Source organism: Trichosurus vulpecula, chromosome 4 (assembly GCF_011100635.1).
Source record: "Trichosurus vulpecula isolate mTriVul1 chromosome 4, mTriVul1.pri, whole genome shotgun sequence".
Taxonomy (NCBI): Eukaryota; Metazoa; Chordata; class Mammalia; order Diprotodontia; family Phalangeridae; genus Trichosurus; species Trichosurus vulpecula.
The window spans coordinates 216,635,692-216,659,083 of record NC_050576.1 but is presented as its reverse complement, the minus strand read 5'-3'; the positions used below and the strand labels follow the sequence as shown (position 1 = coordinate 216,659,083).

The 23,392-nt window shown below is 43.6% G+C and overlaps 1 protein-coding gene across 4 annotated transcripts in view; it reads left to right on the top strand.

The window, feature by feature from the left end:
* The first annotated feature begins 9,037 nt into the window (after nt 1-9,037).
* BAIAP2 (BAR/IMD domain containing adaptor protein 2) overlaps nt 9,038-23,392 on the top strand; it is a 171,514-nt gene continuing 157,159 nt past the window's right edge. For 2 of the 4 annotated variants that reach the window (XM_036754697.1, XM_036754696.1), the window contains exon 1: nt 9,051-9,391. In XM_036754697.1, coding sequence (XP_036610592.1) covers nt 9,320-9,391 — 72 coding nt within the window. In that variant the 5' untranslated portion in view covers nt 9,051-9,319. Of the gene's footprint in view, nt 9,392-23,392 lie in introns of all 4 variants that reach the window. The other 2 variants (XM_036754695.1, XM_036754698.1) reach the window with 2 other exon arrangements.

The following is a 23,392-nucleotide window of genomic DNA, read 5'->3' as shown; positions in this document are numbered from 1 at the left end:
TTGGCTAGAATATTCCTGGGAGTTTTCATATTGGGATCTCTTTCAGAAGGTGATTAGTAGATTCTTCCAATTTCTATTTTGCCCTCTGGTTCTAGGATGTTAGGGCAGTTTTCCTCAATAATTTCTTGAAATGTGATGTCTAGGCTTTCTTTTTGATCATGGCTTTCAGGTAGTCCAATGATTCATAACTCATCTTTCCTTGATCTATTTTCTAGGTCAATTGTTTTTCCAGTGAGATATTTCACATTTTCTTCTATTTTTTCAATTGTCTTGATTTTGTTTTATTGTTTCTTGATGTCTCATGGAGTCATTAGCTTCCACTTCCCAATTCTAATTCTGAAGAAATTATTTTCTTCAGTGAACATTTGTACCTCCTTTTCCATTTGGCCAGTTCTGCTTTTCAAGGCATTCTTCTCCTTGTTGGATTTTTTGCCACTCCATAATTTGTTTTGAGGTATTATTTTAACTGTTGTTTGGATGGGAATTTGGGAGAGTTCAGGCAAACTCCTGCCTTTACTCTACCATCTTGGCTTCATCTTATCATTTTTATGTTCATATAATAATTTTCCTCCACCCTAGTTAAGGCCCTCATCACACCTCTTACCTGAACTATTGCAATAGCTTTCTAATTGGTCTCTGTGCCTCAAGTCTTGCCCCTGTCATCTTCCACAAAGCTGCCAAAGTTATTTTTCTAAAGCATACATAAATCTGACCCTGCCACTCCCCTATTCAATAAACTCCAGTTGCTCCCTTTTGCTTCTAGGATCAAATATAAAAATCTCTGATTGGCCTTTAAAGCCATTTATAACCTGGTCCTAATATAACCTCCCAGTCTTATGGTGAATTTTTCCCCTTTACATACTCTACAAGCCAGTCAAATTGTTCTTCTGATGGTTCTTCACATATGACAGTCTTTTTATTGTCTCTGTGCCTTGGCATTAGCTGTGTCCCATGCCTGGAATGCCATCCTATCTTGGCTTCTTAAAATCCCTAGTTTCTTCTAAGGCTCTGCTTGGAGCTACTTTCCACCTAATGCTTTACTAATTCTTCTAGTTGCTAGTACCCTTCCCCCACCCCAAACCAATCACTTTGTATCTATTTTGTATATACTATCAGTAGTAGTAGTAGTTAGCATTTACATAGCACCTATTATGTGCCAAGAATTATGCTAAGTGCTTTACAAATATTATCGCATAGTCTAGATTACTTCTAGACTAGGTGTTATCTCCCTAATGGAAAGTAGGCTTCTTGAGGGAATGGACTACTTCACTTTTGTCTTTATTTCTCCAGTCTCTGGCACATAGTAGGAACTTAATATGTGCTTGTTGAATTAAATTGATTGTAAAACTCCTATGTTGCTCCCTGGAACATAGTAAGTGCTTAATAAACACTCATTGATTGATTGATGGTCCAGACAAGCAGGGGTAGAACTAGAAGAAAGCATTGTTATGAAATCCAAATTGGGGGAGGGGGAGGGAATGGGGAAGGGGAGAGAAGGGGGGGGAGGAGGGGAGAGAGAGAGAGAATGAGGGAGGAAGGGAGGGAGGGAGGGAAGGAGAGACAGACAGACAGACAGACAGACAGACTAGGAGAAAGGGGGTGCCAGTGTCAAAAGCCTGCAGAGAGGTCAAGAAGGATGAAGACTGAGAAAAGACCTTTTGATTGAATGATGGAGAGTTGTTGGAGAGAACAATTTCAGATGACTGACGACTGGTGGGCTCAGAGGCTAATTGCAAGGGGTTGAGAAAGAAGTCAGAGGTAGGAAACTGAAGGGAAAGAAAGTGAAGGTGAATAGAGAAATGCTTTCTATTTAACTTACCTGGTTGTTGTGAGGGCCAAAAAAGTGCTTTGAGACCTTTAAAGAGCCATACCAATATCTATTGTTCTTATTAATAAATATTTTTGAATATTGGAATTGAATAAAGATTTACCCAAAAATGCTTTGTTGACTACAACATGAAACCTTAAGAAATGTTAAAGGTAGGGAAGGGAAGCAAAGAGAAAGGAAGGGATGAAAGTTTAGAAAATATGGTCATCTCCCACTCTGGAGCCAAGTGCTTCAGGCAGAGGCCCTCTCCCAAAGTCTATTTCTGCCTTTGCTCCAGCTCCTTCAGGTCTGCAAAGCTCAGGAACATTCTAGTTGCCATTTACAAGTGCTTTGTTTGGGGGTGGGTGGCAAAGATGGCGGGGGGGGGGGGGGGGGGGGGAGCGAAGAGGAATCCTGATTGGATAAATCCTTCACTTAAATGGAGAGAGGGAGAAGTTGCCAAGCAGAAAAGGTGGGAGGCAAGGAAGGAGGGAAGAAGCTTTTTCTGATTACCTCAGAATTTCCTTATGATTATAGATAAAGCTCTACCTAGAGCAAAGCCCAACTCTGACCAGGCTGATCAAAAAGAAGGAGCTGAAGAGCAGAGCTAGATAACAAGTGAGGTTTAAAATTGGGTTCAGGGTCTTTCCTTTCCCCCACAAAAGGCCCCTTCTCAATAGCAAAACCTAAAAATCCTTTTATCTGCATTGCCAGGAGAACAGCTTGCTTGAAAAGCAAGGGCTGTCATCCTGTAATTAAATCTGAGACCCCCCCTTCCTACATGACGTAGCAAAGAAGCCACTTATATAACATAACTAAAAATAAGTTGATGAAGAGATGTGCATTTATTCTCTCTGTTTCTAGTCTTTTCTTATGAAATCCTCATCTTGGCTTATGTTGATCCTCAAGGTCTCAGCTGAAGCTCTACAGTGCCAGTCACCTCTACCTTCTGTCTAGATTCACACCTAAGCCCTTTGCATCTCCCAAAAAGTAGCCACCTGGGAACAAGAAGGTGTATAAGGACCAGTTGAATCCACCACTTCAGAGAAGGTGGTATCTGAAGAGTCCAATGCTTAAATGTCACTATGGTTAGAAACTGCCTGGGCAGAAACAAACCTGTCAAACGGAAGTGGAAAAGACTCCAGACCAAATCTTGACTAGCAAAAGCCTTTTACTTCACTCCTAATACTTGGCATAAGCTTTGTGCTGGGACACGGGGTGGGGGGGGGGGCAGGGTGGTGGTTTGGTCTAGGGCAAAGTCAGGATAGGCTGCTCCTGCTTGGAGGGGATAGGGCATTGAAGCATTCCCATGTGGCTTCTTTTGATACCTTTGACTCCCTGTAAAGTAAGTGAGACGATCCAATACTTACTTATTAAATGTCTGCTCCATGTAAGACATTGTGCTAGGCTCTGAAAAGACAAAGTTACAAATGACACAGTGCCTGGCTTTGCATAATTTACTATCCAATGGGAGATGTGACACAAATAAATATGATACAAGACAGATTGTGACTAAGGCAAAGGAGTTACACAAATGCTCTAAGAGAATTTTGACAGAAATATCACTTTAAGTTGTACCAGGGGAGACTTCATGAAGGAGGGGCCAGTTGAGGAGGGCCTTGAAGAAAGAGAAGAATTTCAATAGACAAAATGTGTAGAGAGTGCATTCAGGCATGAGGTACATGAAGGTATGGAGACTGGAGAGGACAGGATGATACCAAAGATCAAATTGATGTCTCGTTTGTCTGGAATTTAGAGTATATAAAGAGGAGTAGTGTAGGGTTGGAAGGGTGGGTCGAAGTCAGATTATAGAGAGCTTTAAATGCTACATTAAGGGATTTATATTTTATTTTATGGTCAACAGGGAGCTACTGAAAGTTTTGATCAGGGGAATGATATGGTCAGCTTTATGCATTAGCAAGATTATATTGGCAATTATGTGAAGGATGGATTAGAGCCTGGAAACAGAGAGAAAAGACAAGAAGCTATTATAGTAGTCCACAGGAGAGTATGGCATGCAGATCTAACAACAACAACCAATACTGAGCCCTCAGAGCTGGAATACTTTTTTGTCTCCTTCTCTACTAAGGAGCCCCTTTCAGTTCTGGATCAAGGTATTTATAGACTAGGTTCAGTCCTGGAGGAGGAATCTGATCATCTAAAAGAAGGATCAGGCTCTTTTACCGGCATTATTTTGCTCTTTATACCCCAACCCTGGAGCCCAGGGAAAATTAATTAAGGTTTAGGTTTGGGGTAATGTCTGGGGTCTTCCCAAGGAAGAAGTATACAAATATTCAGTAAATACTCTAGATCAGGTATAGGATAGCTATTTATTTCCTCCATGTTAATAGCCTTAAAAAAGTGGCAATAGCAGTAGTAATATAACTATGTGTTATCTTCTTCAAGGCAGTCAAAACCTAAAGCATCATAACATGATCCAGTTTGCAGAACTGATGGAGAGGCATTTCACCTAGGCTCTGCACTGTCCAAATAACTCCCTTCAGACCAAGGCTCATCTTCCTGCTGGTGGTCATCTTCTCCCTTCAGAAATTCCGTAGTGGTTGTAGAGAGGGCACCTTACTCCATTTCTCCGTGCCCCCCCTTGCCCCGCCCCATACTGACTGAGGACCTAGGATAACTAGACTTCTCAAACTCACAAAATAGCCTCCAAAGCTAGAGCTGTCTCAGGTTTAATACTCAGTCACCTATGATCAGTCAAAGAAATAAAACAAAATTACTATGCAGCTGGAGTCCCATGGTCCAAGTAAAAACTCATCTAAGCTTATAGGTACTTTGACTGCCATGTGCTTGCCATTTACTATTTATGCTGAACCCTCATACCTCCAGGGGGAAGAATGGAATATTTTCTGCTATGCCACAGATGGCAAGAGGAGAAAAGGCAAGAAGGCAGATCATTCTCTTTTAAGGATCCCAAAGAATGAAAAGTCAACGAATGACTCTTTTTTCTTCGTGGTCAAAACGGGTATTGCTTCACTATTTCAAATCAAAATCAGTACTGATTTACACCTGTCCCTGAAAGTTTCCAAAGAAGTCCTGGCACGTGTTCTCTGTGATGGCCCCTTTAGGTCCTTATCCACCCAAACTTCCATGAGGTGCAGCCTCTGCTACCCAAGAACAGGTAGAGCTGATAAGCCCTGGCAACTAACAAGATGGAGAGGAGGGTTTAGATACAAAGAAGTTAAAACTGACTATGAGGTCTGTGAGAGGATGGAGATATCACTAAACAAAATGGAGAAGTTGGGAGGAGGGGCAGTCTTTTGGCAGGGTGTGGGAGGTGGGGGGAGAAGATAATTAGTTCAGTTTTAGAAAGGTTGAGTTTGAGGTACTGGTAGGTCATCCAGAAGGAAATATCCAGCAGGCAGTTGGAAATGTGGGCCTGTTGCAAATGTGAACATGGTGGTTCCCCCTCCTCTTTTCCCAAATGGGCAGGAAGTCAGAAATTTTACTTTAAAAAGCATAATTTGTGCTTTTGAAAAACATCACTTGTCAATTAATCTCCCCCAGCCCCTTTCCTTATAGCAAAGAGAAATCACGGAGCATATCAATGCAATCAACCAAGTCTGCTGAGTATGAAGCATTCCCCGCCCCACCCCCCTTCTCTATGGATTGAGGGAAGTGTGTATCACCATCACTAATTAGTAACTTTACTTTGATTTCATGCCTATCATCACCTCAGGCAAGTTCCTTCTACTCAGTTTCCAGCTTAAGTTTCTCCATGTGTAAAACAGGAAGAATTTAGTTATTGTTGACAAATTTGGAGATGAGGGGAGAAAGACTCTTGATAGTGATAAAAGTATTCTGAAGCACTCAGAAGAAGGGGTACCAGAACAACTTGGTGTCTCACTAGGTAGGCCTGAGCTAGTAAGTGGCGGAATAAGATCCCTGAATAGGTAATAGCTGGCCCCCTAGGGTTTAATCCTTCATTCTTGGGACTCAGTACCCATGATCATGACTGGGGCCATTTTAAAGAGCTTCAATCAAGCAGGGAAAGAAAGATTCAGAAAAATCCTTGCATATTCCTCCCCTTCACTCCTTTGCTCCTACTCCTCCACCCAAGGACATGCCATTCCTTCACTTAGCTCTGGCTATGTATACTCTTTCCCTCCCTCTGCTCTTTAGGCAGGGCCCTGTGGAGATGTGGGGGAGGGTTGGGATCAGTAGTTTCCCTGGGGGTACCAATTCTGTCTGACTATTGTCTGGTGGGTCATGTTTCATCCTCCCAAAGCATGCTTCATCTTTCTGGTTTGCTTTACTATAAGTATAACATCAGATATATTTCCCCCACTTCAATTCTAAGGTTTTGTGACACTAGCTCATTTTCACTAGCAGAAAGCCTTTCTGCTAATGTGGGTCTGAATGACCTATCTGCTTGTTCATCCCTACTCTTTCTCTGGACTAGCATCCAACTAGCTCTGGCATAGTTGCCAGGTTCAGTTGATGCTGTGGAGCATAGGAGGCCCAGTGATTGAAACTTCCTCAGTAAAAACCCTTTGAGTTTCTCAGGTTAGGCCTGAAGCTGGTGCTAGAGAGCAATAGGGCATTGTATGTACTTGTACTTTGGGAGGGTTGGGTGAGACACCCAGTAGCTGTGGAGTGTATCCCCGGAGGTCCCTCCTTCCTTGTCAGAAAACCCCAACAAGGAGAGCCCCAAAGACCTGGGTTCATTTTCTGCCTCTGACATATACTAGCTATGTTAACCTGGTCAAGTCACTTAATTTCTCAGTCTCAGGTAAATTCACAACTGCTCCCCCCCCCCACCAAAAAAAAAATCAACCCAACCTCAAGCTTTCTTAGTTCTAGAACAGCTGATGATCTGCTTTGGTGGAAGTTTATACTCAATGAAATCACCGTCTGTACCTAACACCTGTTCTTCCCCCTTTCTCCCCGCCTTCCCCCCCCTCCCCGCCTCCATCCCCACCCCCGAATTCATCTCCAGGCTGAAATGACTAACAAGAATTAGTTTCAAAATGTTGAGACAATAAAGAAAAAAATTGGAGAAAAGCTGGTCTCAGAAGGAAATTGTGCCAACATAGGCCTATACATACATATTTATGTATACGTATACACACATATACCAAAATAATATGAATTTATAAAAAAATATGAAGTAAGCCAAAATGGACCTCTGCATGTGTGGGTACAAGGACATCAAAAGAGTGGGAGATAACAGATAAAAAGGAAGTGAAAGGTTGAAGTGTATTTGGGGTTAACATTTCCTCTGGGATGAGTTGGCAGAGTTAGTGTTTTGGAATTAATTAAAAGGAAACACTCAGATGTGGTGTTTCATAATGTAAAGCAAATAATTCCCCCATTTTAGTCTAATTTATATACATTTAGTCCTAATTTATATACACTTTCTTTACAGTCAGTTTGGCCTAGCAGGGAAAAGGAGCCTGTAAGATTTGGAATCAGGAAGATGTGAGTTCAAATCCCACCTGAGACACTTACTAGCTGTGTTACCCTGGGCAAGCCAACTACTGTCAGCCTCAGTTTCCACACTTGAAAAACAAGAATAATAATAATACCCACCTCATAGGGTTGATGTGAGGATCAAATATACAAAGCCCCGTGCAAACCTCAAAGTGCTATAGAAATAAGTGAGTAGTGGTTATTGTTGCTGCTATTAATTATACACTAGAGACCTTGTTTGCCATGGTGGACTGGCTTCCGCAGAAAGTAACTAACCAACCTGTCACCCCGTCACCCCCCCACCGCCCCCACCGCCCCCACCGCCCCCATCCCTCCAAAAAAGAAAGAAAATTTCACCCTAGAGCAGCCCTCTTTGCTTAGGGGTCCTCCTCCTGATTTCCCCATAGCAGAGATTTATCTTTTTTTTTCAGTCCTTTCCATTTGAAAGCTGAGACTGAAGCTTATCTTCCCAAAGCCAAGCCTGGAACACCTTAGTAGCTGCAAGATAATAATGCACCCTTGGCTTCACGTTTCCCTGCCTCTTATCTTAATGAACCTTATCTGGAAGAGAAGTCTAATGAGGACAATAAAGCTATCATCTCTCCATTCCAAAAGTTTTCACTGCCAGTCTCCAGGCTTGGAATGCTGTCTCTCCTAGTCTCCCAGACTTCAAGTCTCAGCTAAAAAACCCTCCTTCTGCAAGAAGCCTTTTCCAGTCCTCCTTAAGGCTAATTGGGGCCTTCACTCTGAGACTATCTCCAATTTACAATACCCTACCTGCATGTACACGCTTTGCATGTTGTCTCCCCCACTAGATTGGAAACTACTTGCCACAGTGCTTAGCACATAGAAAACGCTATGTAAAAATGTTTAGCTGTTATAATATTAGCTATCCTTAGGGATAGCTGTCTTTCTGCTTATAGTTGCATTTCCAGTGATTAGCATGTGCCTGGCACACAGCAAGCGCTTAATAAATGCTTGTTGACTTGACTTTCGGGCCTTTCTTCGCAACCCTATGTGTTGAATAAGTGCTTATTGACTTGTTGGGCTTTCTTCGTATTCCACGGGGCTTAGCCCAGGGCTAGGCACACAGCAGGTGCTTAATAAATGCTTGTTGACTTGACTTGATCTCCACAGAATAAGTGCCAGGCGGCCAGTCTCTCTCCAAACTCTGAGGCGGGAGAAGAAAAGCCATTAGTGCCAGAGAGTGAGGCCAGCCTGGTGCGCACCGTGTCGGAAGCAGGTGATTTCGGGAGCACAGGGCAGCACAGGGGGACGGGCCGGATCCTGGCCGGGGTGGGGGGGCGGGGGTTGCCTCCCCGTGTGGGTCAGCGCAGGGCAGAAGGGAGGAGGGAAGGGGCCCCTCCGGCCCCCAGAGCCCCCTCGGGGGCTAAGTCAGGGGCCGGGCCAGCTTCCTCCAGGAAAGCCCCGAGTTCTTACTTCGCAAAGTGCTTCTTTCACTCACCAATCCAGCCCCTCCCTCCCCTCTCCTCCCGGTTGCCGCATTCCCTCTCGCCTCCCCACTCCTCCTCCCCACCTTCTGCTCCCTTCTTCCTGCTGCACCCCGCCCCCTCCGTCCCCACCCCCAGGCAGGCTGGTACTGAGGCGCCCTCATCCTTTCTTCCCAATGGGCTTAAAGCCTCCTCCACGCCTCCGCCGCCTCCTCCTCTCCCAGAAGGACACCCGCCCTGGCCAATTGGCGCACGGGGACGGTCCATTCGTCTCCGCCCCTGACGCCCTCCCCCGTTTTCTCCTCCTCTGGATCTTCACCAATCAGAGGCAGAGTGCGGGGGCGGGGCGGGACGTTGCCTAGCGACGGCTGGAAGGGGGAGGAGGGAGAGCTGCCGGCAGGCCCGGGGGCGCTGCTATCCCTGGGCAAGGGGGCGGCGTCATCGGTGGAGGCAGAGGCGGTGTCGTGGTGGTTGTCGGCTCGGCAGCGGCTCGGGCGGCAGCTGCGGGCAGGAGGCGGAGCCGCGGGGCGGCGGGACTGGGAAGGCTATAAGAGGTGCCGCGGTGGCTCCGCGCTCCACTCTTCTTTTCCGGCGCTCCGGGCTCGTCTCGCTGTTGCTCCCGCTCCGGTCTATGGTGCAGCCGGGACCCAGGACCATGTCGCGCTCGGAAGAGGTGCACCGACTGACCGAGAATGTCTACAAGGTGAGCCCTCCGCACCTCCAGCCTCCGGAGGGGGACCACTGCGTCCTGCCGTGCCCCCCGCCCTTCCTTGGGTATCCCGAGCCATAGCGCGCCCTGCAGTGTCCAGGATCCGTGCTGCCTGCTTTCGTGGCGTCCTCTGCTCAGCCCCTCTCCCCACTCTATGCCCCCCGTCTGTGTCCCCCGTTTGTGCCCCCCCTCTCCGTGCCTCCTCTTTGCCCCACTCTGCTTCCCCGGTGCCGTTCTGTGCCCCACTTTGCACCCTCCTCCGTGCCCCACTCTGGTCACCCTGTGCCACTCTGTGCTTGGGGATTTCCTTGCTAATCCTCTCTTCCTCTAATTCCCCCTGCCCCAAATCTGGTGAGAGCCCCCCACCCCCGGAGGCTTGCCCATTCTAAGTTTTTCCTGCCCTTTCCCCCCTCCCCTTCCGCCCCCCGAGGGCGTCCATGCCCCGGGCAGGCAGCTTCTACCGGAGCTGGGAGGTGCCCAGCTGGAGAAGCTCCAGCCTAGTCCTACCCACGCCTGGGGACGACCCGGGTACGCGCCTCGCAGGGAGGCACAGGTTAAGGGGTGGTGTTTTGGGTTGGGGGGGGAGGTGTGCAGAGATGGGAAATGGCTGGATGTATGTCCCAGGGGCTTTTCCCTCCGTGCGGCTCCAGCCGCTGCCCTGGAAAGCTTGGCACTCACTCCCGAGTGCTTTTCCTAACAGATTGAGTTCAATTTAGGTTGAGATTTTCTCTCCCTCTCTCCGTCGATCACCCGAGCTCGCCACCTACCTACCTGTTCCTTCAGTGGGGGACTTTTCTCTGTGGTGTCGACGCAAGATAGATACTGGGGTGTTTTTTCTAGTGTTGCTGTAAAGTCACAGGTGGCATCTTGGCACAGATCTAGTCTTAAAGTCGGTCCTTGGTACTAGGCTGTTTGGCCTTGGTCTTTGCTATGCGCTATGGTTGACACTTTATGAAATCTCTGAGGCATAAGGACTTAGGCTGAGTTCCCGTTTTCTCTACAAAATCCTTGATAACTTTCTTTTTTTTTCCTAGTGTGTAGTGGAGACGGTTTTTTTGGTTGTTTTTAAGTTGGGGGGCGGGGGGAGAGGAGAAAAAAATTAGACCATCTTGTATAGTTAGTGTGAATTGATTATCCATTCTGTGAATAAAGAGGCAGTACAGAACATAGAACCAAATAGAAATTTTATGTGTGGCCTAGAAAACCACATAAAATAAGACGAGACATCATTCAGAGTGAGAATTAAGCTGTAGGAAAGGCCAAGGGAGGTAGCTCTCCTCTCTGTACAGTCTATACGTGCTCTCTGCTGGCTCTTATAACAGTTATCAAATGGCTGAGATTTTAGTTACCGTGTCTTTATTAGTACCTTGCTGTGCCTTCCAACTGCCGTTATGCAAGTATTTTTACTTGCAATTGAGATTTAACTCCTTCAAAGCTTCATGCTCTGGGAAATTACTGAATATCCTACAGGGCTGGGGAGAGGATAGCAACTGCTTTGTGGGCAGGGTAGATGAGTGGACAGATAATTCAGCTTATATAACTTGGTGGTGGTAGTGGTGGTGAGTGCAATTGTGGAGGAATAATTTAAAAGCCGAAGGGGACTTCTTATGCTTCAGTCATATTTTAAAAGTCAGATTCACATCCTTTGACTTTTAAAATGCAGTCTCAACTCAGATCCTGCAGAGCACCGATGGGCACCACTTCTAGCATTTGGACTCACCACCGCCCCAACAAATGGTTGGTTCCAGAAACAGGAAGAAATCGCTATCATTTTTAGGTGTCGGAGACAAGAGCTCAGTTCCCCCTTTCTGAAGCATCAGGTTTTTTTAGGGGGAAAAAATGATTGATCCAATCCAGGGGGCTCTGCTGAGAAAAATGAAATTTAGGCAAATTCTGGAAGATAATGCTATTCCTTTCTTCATTGCTAGGTCTGAAGGTTAAGCAGTGGTCAGTAAGATTAGAGTGGTCAGTATTTACACTGCAGTTACTGGCTTACAGCTAGCTCACTAAGTGGAACTGATGCACACTCTCTCTGCAAAGCAACAGTTTTTAATTGCAAAACAACCATGGCTGTACCTTCCGAGTCAGTGGACTGTGAAGCGAACCCTCTTAACTCATTCTGGGCCATATCCCATGGAAGCTCCTGGGACAGCCCATTTGGTTTTTAGCAAGAGTCCAAGGGACAGAATGTACTTTACTAATTTGGTTTTTATTTCATAAAGCCCTTAAAACCGTAGCTGTAGGATTTGAACAGAAATTTGAAGCTGATACAAAACTCTAGATAGCTAAATTAGATTTGAAGACATGTTAAGTTTTCTATCCCTTTCCAGAATTTCCATGGTATTCTTTAGAAAGAATCAATTCAGGGGTAAACCCACTGAAGGAACAGACTTCATAGCATCATTTTCTTCTCTGAGTGTGTGTATACATACATGCATATAATATATGTATATGTGTGTATGTATACATATGCGTGTGTGCATATACATATGTGTTTGCATATGTGTGTGTGTGTGTATATATATATATATATATATATATAGTTTCTCTGAGAAAGCAGATGCTGTTATGAGAAGGAAGATTTATTAAATCATTAGTGATTAGCTCTGCCTGCTACTGTGATTTGGTTGTCAGTGGGGGGAAAAGGAGAAGTGTCAGAATTGTCTTCCTCTTTTTTTTTTTCTTTGCGGGTGAACTAAAACCAATTAAAAGCAACTTACATGGTTTAGATTATAAGGGTAAAGCTAGTAGCTCAGCTCTGGTGAATCCTGTGATAGGCCCTAATAAAATACTTATAATCTATGCGTTCTTATGTTCAAACATAAGCAGTTACAGCATTGTATGCTTAAAGCATGGAACTGCAATTTATAAGCGACTGTGAAATGAAACTAGTCAAATGGTGGCAGGAAAAAATATTAGATCCTCCTTCTGTAAGGTCAGTTTACTGAAGGCAGAAATGGCCTATCTTGGTAGAGATTAAAAATGCAAGTTTGATGTTCTGATGTGAAGTTCATTGCTATCCATTGTAAAAGTTTGCTAATAAGATGATACATAATTTGCCAGGGTTGAACACAAACAACATTGCAGGTGTCAAAGAGATGTGTTCCATCCTGTAAACTCATGTGACCCAGTAACAGCCCTGCAGTACTGCTGTTTATTGGGGTGGTTGATTTTATAGGTTGGCTTTTTTACAGCTCATTTGTTGACATGATTGTTAAATCCTATAAAACTGATGCTGCTGTCTTTTTTTTATTGGGGGTCTGGGGTTGATGAACTGTATAGGTGTGGGTTTGACAAGTTGGCATCTTGGACAAGGAGAAAAATTGGACCAAAAGATTAAGAAATAAGGAAGCATTTGATAGATGAACTGAACCCACAGCATAGAGATCTGGGATTTTTAGTCTTCTAGGCACAGTCCTATTACTATACAGTTCTTTCTCTTGGCTCAGCCCTTGGTTCCTTTAAATGCCTGTTTCAATGCCTTCTGTGATTCTCTTGTCTTGTGAGTGCAATGGACCCTTTGAATGCTCTTGTATTGTTTATTTTGGCTGTTGCATCATATCAACTGGACTTCTAAATGGTGTGTTTGCCTTGGCAAAGAGAGGAAAAGCAGAGAAGCTCTTCCAAGCTCTTTCTGATTAAACATGTGAGAATTAAGTGTGCAGTTATGATTTTCCCTAGCATCATAGGAGAAAATGCAACTGGAAAGTATGACCCGTTTTGTTAGTGTCTTGACTGCCTTTGCCAGATACATCCCTTAGGGAATTTCATTGGATGTGAAAAGGGGTCTACATTTTCCTTTCGCCTCCAGGTGCCCATGGAGAGCACATTTCCCAGTCCTTTCTCCAGTCAACTAGAAGGTTCTGAATCTGAAAAACTAAGGTTTTTGATTTGGAGAACACCACCACCACCAAAACCTGAGGTTCATTGGAACTAAAGTTCTTTGAGCTTGGACAAATCATTTTCCTCTCCAAACTGAGTATGTCCTTCAAGGAGCATAAAAACCCTCTATGATCTGGCTTATTTTTTCCTTTAGCCTTATTAACTGTCACTCCCTTTCATATATTCCATATGTTTCAGCCAAATAGGAGTATGCCTGCATTCATCCTGCCTTCTTCCTCAGTCAGTTTGCTGAAGGCAGAAAGGGACTATCTGGGTACAGATTAAAAATGCAACTTTGTGCATTCAGTTTGTTCATTGTTCTCCAATGTAAAAGTGTGCTAATAAGATGATTTAATTTACTAGGGTTGAATGCAAACAATGTTGCAGGTGTCAAAGGGGCTGAGTTTGTATTGTTACTCACGCTGTTACCTATTGCCAAGAACCCTAAGTCTCTCTTTCTGCCTGATAAAATCCTTTGCTTCAAGGGCCCACGCAGATAGTACTTCTTCCATGAAGTCACCTCTGAGCCCTCAGGTGAAAGTTATCTCTCCTTCAAATTTCTCGTAGACTTTGTACTTACTAAATTACAATTATTTGTACTTTTGTCGTATCTCATTCTTCCTTCTACCTCTTCCCCCCACCCCGCCCACTTTAGGTTAGGTGGTCCTTAAGGGCAAGGACTGCTGTAAAATTGAGGGTATTAGACTAGTTGGCTTCTGGGGTTCCTTCTTGACTCTAGATCCATGATCCAACGATCTCATCCTCTGTTTCTATATTGTATATCGACATTAAAACAAAACAAAACAAAAACTTAATCACTTGGTAGTCACCCTTCTTGAGGCAGCTAGGTGGCACAGTGGATAGAATGCTAGGCCTGGAGTCAGGAAGACTCTCTCTGAGTTCAAATCTGACAAAGCAGGCACTTACTAGCTGTATAACCCTCTTTGCCTCAGTTTCCTTATCTGTAAAATGAGCTGGAGAAGGAAATGGCAAACCACTTCAGTATCTTTGCCAAGACAACCCCAAACGGGGTCACGAAGAGTCAGTCAGTACTAAAAATGACTGAACAAGCCAACCTTCTTGTTTCCATACTAAGCAAGATTGAGCCTTGGGTAATAGATCGAGCCTACGAATCACTAGGCCCATACTTACAGCCTTTCTCGTTTGATAGAAGCTTTCAGAACTTGGAGTGATGGCTTAGCCTTTGAGAACCCATGGTTCCCCCCTCTCCCCTCCCCCGGCCATACTATAATTAGGCATTGGATTAGACTGCAAAACAACCCTCAGTTTGTGGCTTATTTCATATTTAGCAATGATGGTAGCAGAGTGGTGGGATATGGGGCAGAGCATGCGAGCATGCTTATATGTGCTAAGACTCACAGGGATCTTAGCTTATCTGAACATTAATTTAGCCTTTAGTTATTTTTTATGTGTGTCCTTTGTCCAAAGACTAACAAGTTAAGATGCCACCGCAGAGAAATTGAACCATGATGAAAATAAAAGACAGTAAAAAAAATGAGACTAAATGGAAAGATAGGGAATAAATTCTCCTTGGAAGGGTGAATAAAATATGGATTGTCAATTCTTCCCTAAAGCAGAAAGAAACATTATTTCCCAGGATGTTTGGCCATCTCACCTCTCCATACTGATGATGAACGTCGGTGAACAGAGCATTGTGCAGCTTATGTGCCAGCATCTTCTTGCAGTGGTTGTAGTTGGGATTTTCTATGAAAAGCCTGACCAACAACCTCCAGGCTAAGCCAGTTTACTTACTTAGTGGCAACATGAAAGTGGGCAGTGTGGAGGGCAGCAAAAACTATTGGAGGATGTAGCTCAGGATTGAGAAAGGATAGTCCAAAGGTTTGCAGATCACTGAGAAGCCACAACATACTTTTTATATGATGTGTTCTTTCTCCAAGGAGAGAGAGGGAAGGAGTAGATGAAGTGAGACCTGAATAATACTGCAAATAAAAATGACTACTTCCTAACAGACCTGAAACAACTATAGTCAGCGATCTATTGACTTGTGAGGTCTAAGGGCAAAATTAATAGCAAATCAGAAGAAGAGAGAAAGATGAGAAGGCACTATCTATGATAATAGTAGCTCCAGCCTGACCTGGTTATATGAGCTGTCCACTCTGAAAAATGGGAAATAGGAGGGAAAATAAAAACTTGACACACACCATTTTTTAAGTGAAGTTAAAGCTCAGTGCAAAACAGTGAAGAAACTGAGAGCTGAAAAACCTTCCCCAGCCAGTAAACACTTTATCTCCTTGCCAGGCAGAGACATGGCAGCCAAGGGCACCAGTACTAGCTAATTTGCAAAAGATTATAGAGGGGAGATTAGAAACAGTGAAAAAACAGTTGAGGAGAAAATTAGCCTGCCGAGAGCTAGAGAGCTTGGTGTGAGATCCAGCTAAACCAGGTCATCCAGAGAGCATTTATAGATGAAACCATGAAGAGGCAACAAACAGAGGCGAAAAAGGAATTGATTTGCTTTCCATAATGATTTATTCCCATAGATGATGGTATGTTAAGCACCACATTGGGGTTAAACCACCTCATGATGAGAAAGTGTCAGGATACATCAAGTAAAGTTAAGAGGAGTGGCTGGACCTGATCAAGACCCTGCAGAAGAAATATGTCCTGGTGGAGATGTAATTTTGAAGGCATTGAAGGATTGATGTTCAAGATGTTTTAAATGGGGGAAGATTTCAAAAGAACAGAAGAGATAACAAATGGACAGTAAAAAGTGATCAAGAAGTCATCAACTACTACTGTACCTGTATGCCTACTTTCTCATTCATATAAAATATTTGAGTGCAAGGACATCCTTGAGGAAAATATGAGAAAGAAGGTTACCCTTTGTAGTTTTCTATAGTAGGTTATATCTTCAGTCACGTAACTGACGGAGAGGTATAGAAAGTGAGATTCTGTTACAGCTGTTTATTGCAAAAAAGTATTTTACTTGGCTGAACAAAATGAAGTTTTAAAGGCTCTAAACAAGATATCTTTTACAAATATTAAGATTAGTCTATTGGAGATACTGTTGTTCATTGATTTGCTGTCAATTCCATTTACCCCAGCTTCCAAGCCTAAAATAAGGAGCTATGTTGAGGTGACTGTCTGGGAGATTGTTCTGTACAGAGCTCAAGTAAAAGAGGGATTCTTTATCAATGGTAAAGTCTTCCAGATTATTCCATTTACAACCGATTTTGTGCTGATGATCAGGCTCTGTAAAAATGCACCTTGCTCAGATTACAACATTCAATGTAAAAGTCAGTCCACTGAATTAGCTGATGGGGGGGAGGGGCTGGAGCATGTGTGTATGTATGTACATCTATAAAAACTCAGGTGGTTACTGTAAATGGATACTGCCTCACAATTAAACAAGAGGAGAGGATGAGCTGAATTGAATTTGGAAATGTGTACAACACATTTGATAATCCTAGGCTGTTCCTTGCTGCAAGACCCATCTAGTACCTTTCTGGCTTGGAATTGTAGAACTTCACACTCTCAGAAGAATCAAACTGTAGGTGACCCAAAAGATAAGCTGTAACTAGACTGCAGATTATTAGCAGTTATGACTTCGGTGAGAAGCAGCATGTCAAGGACATATTAAAGATATGGGAAAGGTATAACTGGGAAAGGTAATTGAGATGGTGAGGGATGATACACAGTCAGACTCAGTACTACACTGCTAACTATTGGAGCATTCCTCTGGTTCTTTTAACCAAATTACTTCTAATCTTAACCAGACCACTACAGCTAGTGGTGGGTATGTTGACTTTGTGAAAAACGCCTTAGGACAGCTGGGTGTGATGGAGCATTTTGTTCCTTGGGAGTTGAGTGTAATTTCTCTGGAAAGGTGTGTTCAGTCCTGTGTGAGTGATTACAGAGGTAATAGATACCTGCTTCTCTGACCTATGCTTCGTCAGCATAGTGTGGGGGAGACTGCTGGATTTGGAGTCAGAGAACCAGAGGGAGGCCTCCAATGCACTTGGAAGATCCTTTATGGAGAATTTAGGGTAGCTAGGGGGTGCAGTGGATAGAGTGCCAGGCCTGGAAACAGGAAGACTCGCCTCCCTGAGTCCAAATCTGACAAATCAGACACGTAGCTGTGTGACCCTGGGCAAGTCACTTAACCCTGTTTGCCTTGGTTTCCTAATCTGTAAAATGAGCTGGAGAAGGAAATGGCAAACCATTCCAATAGCTTTGCCAAGGAAACCCCAAATGGGGTCAGGAAGAATCTGACATGACTAGAAAATGACTGAATTTTGGAGAATTAATGGAGAGACGTGGATAAGAATCACACAGGATGAGAAGGCACAAATGAGTTTCTTTCTGTATTGGTAGAAAGGGTATTCAAACCGATGTGATCATGATACATCAAAGTTGCACATGGTTGGTACTAAATGTTTGTTGAAATTTGTTCTTGGGTCTATGGACTCAGAGGACTTTGGGTATTGGCATTTCATCCTGTTGTGCCAGAGTTTGGGAAGCTACTTTCCCTGTCTTGACCTGCTTTGCTATGATCTGAGAAACCAGGGTTGGTAATATGCTTTTGAGATTACTTGTGGAAAGTGTTGCCATTTTAGGCATAATGGCCATCTCTTGCCTCAGGTAAATGTATTTGTTACTCTGAATATGCTAACTGCACATAAGTGTCTTTGACCACAGACGGGCAGGATCTGGGTTAGACCGATTGTATCTTTGGTTTGTTTTCAGGGTAAATTTGAGTTTGTCTTCCATGTGCAGCTCTAACTTATAGGCTGAATCTCTTTTTGGGCTGATGTCACCATCATACCATAAGTATGTTAACTTTATGGAAAATTCCTCAGGACAGCTGCATGTGATGTGGCAATTTGAGCTAAGCTTGGAGTAGTGGAAAGACTGCTGAATTTGGAGGCAAAGCACCAAAGTTTGAATCCCACTGTTTGTGTGACCTTGGGCAAATACATCACTTAACTTCTCTGGGAAAGAGGGCTTTGGGCTAGATGATCTCTGAGGTCCACTTTAGCTCTGAGTCTATGATCTTATGACACATTTCTCCTCCCCATCCCTTTAACATACATTCATTCAACTTTGCTTTCTGAAGGTATAGATAGTGTGGAGATGCCTGGGGAGCAAAGAGGCTCACCACTTTGCTGTTGACCTCCCCCTTAAACTTTACTAAGCATTGCAGTGCAGATGTGTGTAATGGTTGACTTCCAGCAGAGGCCTGACTGAAGTGGGCATGGTTTCATGAAATTTTTACTTGGAAACTGCTGGAATGGGCTTAGAGGTAAATATATACCTGGTAATTAGAAACTCCCGTTTGCGGGAGCAGAGAGACTTCAGGTATGTGTTTCTCTGAGGCAGTGAGTTTCTAGGTGGAATAGAAGATTGCTATCTTGGAGGACATTTGGATTTGGGATTAAGGACAGATTGGTACTGCAATTCCTTTCCCCTTGCCATAAAATGCAGTACTTTTTTTCCCTGTCTCTCTAGCTTTTAGTAGATTCTTCTGTTTCCAAGAACTGGAGGCTGGACAGGATTAATTCGATGATGCTTTGTCTGGTACTTGAAGCAGAAAAAGGCAATTTATTCATTATAGTGACTGCTGATCTCATCTTGTCCTGTTAGGTACCTAGCACTCTGTATCTCCCAAAAGACAGATGACTCATTTGGACTAGAGGATAGTGTGTTGCTGCCCTGACAGTGGCCTACATGATAACATTTTGAATACAGGCAATTCTATTAGATATTGTGTCTGAATACAAAAGGGAAGCCACCTATCACTTGAGGAAGTCAGTTTTCCATGAGGAATTTTTGGACAGGCAAGAGTTTTTAAGTTGGTTGGGTTCCTTGTATCTTCTCACTGAGAATTTAATTTGAGCAGGGAGTTCAGAGCTGGACAGAATTGACCAAAGCTGGTCCTCAAAGGGTGTATACATATTCTAGAATGGAAGGAGGTGTGTGTGTGTGTGTGTGTGTGTGTGTGTGTTTCAACTAAGTCTAATTGTAGAAACTATGCTCTAACAACTCAGCAACAATATGCCTTTTCCCTATGTCCAGGTCTGTGTTGTGTCTCCTTTGTCTTTTTGGAAGACACATTGCCTTGAGGGCAATGACTTTTTCTGTGCTGAGCATGTTGTGGGAGTGATATTAAGAGAATGTTAATTTCTGGGGGCTGGGCAGAGCTCTGGATGGGAGGGTAGGAGATTTCCCTCCTTCTGCAGCTGAAGGAGGGTGCGGCCATGCTTGCAACTTCCCTTTGGTTAATGAAGCCCAGCCTTTCCAGTGGTAGCAGTTGCCTAGTCATCCCTAGGAATGGTGTGGGTGGAAGGGCTGGTACTTGCTGCCTGCTCCCATTTAAGTTTGGCATAGCTGTCTCACTGATGGTCCTGCCGGATCAGTGGTAACAATTGGAAAAGTTGCCTGAGTGTCACGGTGGCTTTAGTAGCACTGGTATGGACTTTTACCTTCTTGCGTTGATGTGCTTGGATGCACTGAACCAACAATGGTCTTCTTCCTCCCTGGTCCATAGCTTACCCCCAAAGGTTATCCTGAGGCATAAGGAAGCCTTTCATAATTATTTTACAAAAAAAACTGTGCTCTCCTCGGAAAGATTGTGCTTAATGAGATGGTGTTAGAGCTGTCAGCCTCCCCCTCACTGATGCTGCTGCTACAATCAGCTGCCTACGTCCATGTAGTAATTACAGAGCCGAACGGAGGGAGCTGGCACCTTCCACCAACGTAATCCCACTTCCCCCATGCTCTGATTCATCCTTATGTACCTTGTAACTCTACAGCTGCTAGGATGGCTCTCATAGGAGCACGCTTCAACCCCAGAAGTGTCAGCAGAGATCTGACACATGCAAGGCACAAGCCCAGCCCAGCCAAGTTGGAGAGGTGTTGGTTTACTAAGCTGAGAGAATGGCTCTCCTTAAAAAATAGATAAATGAGGAATGCACTCTGAAGCAAGTCTTCCTTTCCCTAAAGGTCAGGATTTGGTTTGTTGGGGGAACAAATATAGAACAAGGTCTTTTGGACATTCCTTTTTGGTTGGGTATTATGTTCCCAGGAGCTGAAACGTAGTTATTGTTTTATTTTGAAAGAGTCATGTGGGTGGATTTGCTTGTGTAAGAATTTCTCTTTCCAGTGTATGTATGTATGTGTGTATGTATGTTCTTCCTTCAGGTATTTGCCTTAAGAAAAACAGCTGGGAGCCCTTATCTTCCTGGGTTGACAACAGTAAGATGGCGTGATGATGACCAAGCTTTGTTGGTTAGCTCAATGGCCTGAAGAAGAAGGGGATGCCAGCATTTATGAGGCATATAGCTCAGCTAGGCATTTTTACAGCTTTTGGTTTGGTGGGAATGGTGCAGCTAGTCATGGAAGCTAGAGGGAAGGGGTTTGGGAATGGCTAGGCCGAGAAGATAGTCTGATACACAAGGAAAAGGGAAATGGTTGATACCTTGGATCCCTTCTCCCCCATGGAGTTTCTTGATATTTTGCACATACTGCTGCCCCTAACATCGGGCTTCCCTGGAGTGCCAGGAAGTACAAATGCTGAGCCATGGGGGAAAAAGGGTTTGTCAAGCGGGTGACTCAGGGCAGCAAGATCAGCAGCCCTGGGCCTTGACTGATTGTGAGACTCCTTCTCCTTCAAAAGGTAACCTTGGAAACCTCAGGTAGGAAGGCAGTCAGGTAGTCCATTATTTTGAGTTAGTAGCTGTTATTTGAGTGTGGGTGCTTGGTAAAAATTGTGCCTCTTAAAATAAAAAATAAAAATAAAAAACAACCAGTTTCAGTCCATGCACGATAATGTCGAGTATTAAACTTTTCCCAAACCTAGGCCTTTAACTTAACACTTCATTCCCACCTACCACCTTTACATCTTGCTTGGCAGTTATTAGAACATACAACACAATCTCCATCTGTTTCCTGTTGCCATGTTTTCTGTTCTGAAAATTTCCATGCCTGTTTCAGTGGTTGGTATTTTTGTTTGAACATGGATTCACACCATTTGCCACTCACCATAGGGGCACAGGAGATTTGAACCATCCAGTGAGATATAATGGGAAAATAGCTAGAGTGGTAGTCAGGTTATGTGACCAACTTCATGGCTATGCTATTCCCTTTTCTTCCCCAAGTAGAATATAAGCCCCTTGAAGGCAGGGATGGTTTTGTCTTCTTATCAGCAGTGGCTACCTTGGGCAAGTCATTTAACTAAGTCTTGTTTCCTCATCTGTAAAATAAAGAGATTAGACTAAATTATCACTAAGGCCTTGTTCAGCTCTAAATTTATAATAATATAGTAGACATTTAGTAAATGCTTATTGAATTAAATTTTTGGCCTTCATCAGATCCTCTATGTCTCTGGACCTCAAATTCTTCATCTATAAATTGGAGAGATAGGGCTAGAGGAGCACTGATGTCCCTTCCAACTCTAAATCCAATTGAGTCTGAGTGAATCTCAGCACGGAAAATATCTCCTTCCTAGTGGCTTCAGTCCAGAGTATCTGCCTTACGTTGGGTTGGAGTGTGGTCAGGCTTGATTGCTTCTTAGGTAAGCTGTTACTGGATACTGTGCTACTATATCCATGCTGCCTTGCCATCTAAATGCTTGGCCTTTTAAAAGAAAGGTTGGAGGTGATACAAGAAGATATCAGTAAAAATATTTTAAAAAGAGAAAGAAAGAAAGAAAAGAAGGAAGGAAGGTTAGGAGTAGGGAAAAGAAATACTATTGCTTAAAGCAGTGGTCTCTAAAGTGAGGGCTGTGGTATGACCTCAAAAGATGAGCAATCTGCCCACTTTCCTGCAGTAGCCAATTACAGGGCTTCATTCTAATACAACCACACTTTCTGACTCTATCAGAGAGATTGTTCTGTGGAGAGCCCAGGCAGAGTAAGGATTCTTTAACTCCCAAGTCTTCAGCTTGACAAGCTTCTGAACTCTCCCTTTCTGCCCCAGAGTCAGTCCCCTCTAGGTAGATACCCTCACCAGCAACTGCATAGGTGCCAATGAAAATTCCCTGCCCCCCATGGCACACCCTCACTTGATTCCTCTGATCAATTCATGGCTGCAGCAGGCACCGCATGGTTGACACTCCCTTGATCAGCTCCCCACTGCAGTGTCCGGTGAATGAGAGCTCCATTATCCCTTTTCATTTTCAGTGGATAAGAGTGACTCACCTGGCATAGATGGGTTGCACTCTACATTTCAGATAGGCACCACCATTCTTCTAGTCATCCTAGATGGAAACCTTGGTGTCATCCTTGACTTCTTATTCTTACCCACTCCACACATCCAGTCAGTTGCTAAATCTAGTCATTTCTACCTCCATACCTTTTTTGTATCCCCAGGGCTTAGCACAGCGCCCTGCATAGAAGGCACTTAATAAATGCTTGTTGTTGGTACCATCTTTTTGATTTGTCCTCTCTTCACACATATGACCGTTGTCTCTTGCTTGAACTACTGAAATGGTCTCCTAATGGATCTGTCTGTCTCAGATCTGTCCTTACCCTAATCCTTCCCACACACAACTGTCAAAATGTTTTTTTCCAAAGTTCAGGTCTGCCCATGTCACCCCTCAGTAAATGCCAATGAGTGGTTCCCTATTTAATCCAAGATTAAATACTTAATCTTTATCTCTTCCTTTAATTTAAAAAAAAATTTGGTTTGTTTTTAATGTGCCTAATCATCAGTGTAGTACTATGTGTATATAACTAATACTAAATATACATAAATGGGGGGTGCTTAAACCTTTTTTTTAACCGATAAAGCTGTGTGATTTAAAAAAAATTGGAGATCACAGGTTTAAATTAAAATTGAGTTTCATGAGATTCTCATTTTGATGGCCTTATTACTATGTAGATACTATATTATTTCTCTTCTCCTGAGCCTCATGATTTGTCCTTCTTCTGTCCTTGGGATTTTTCACTGGCTTACATTTCATTTTTAGAGCATTCTTCCCCCTAAAGTAGGAGATGCTATATAGTCTCTGCCCTCCAGGCTGCCTTCTGAAGGACCTACTTAGTGAATGATAGTCTCAAAGTGTTCAGTTAATGAAGCCTCACAAACTACTGCTTATGAGTTTTCAAATATTTTCTCCCTTTTTAGGGGGAA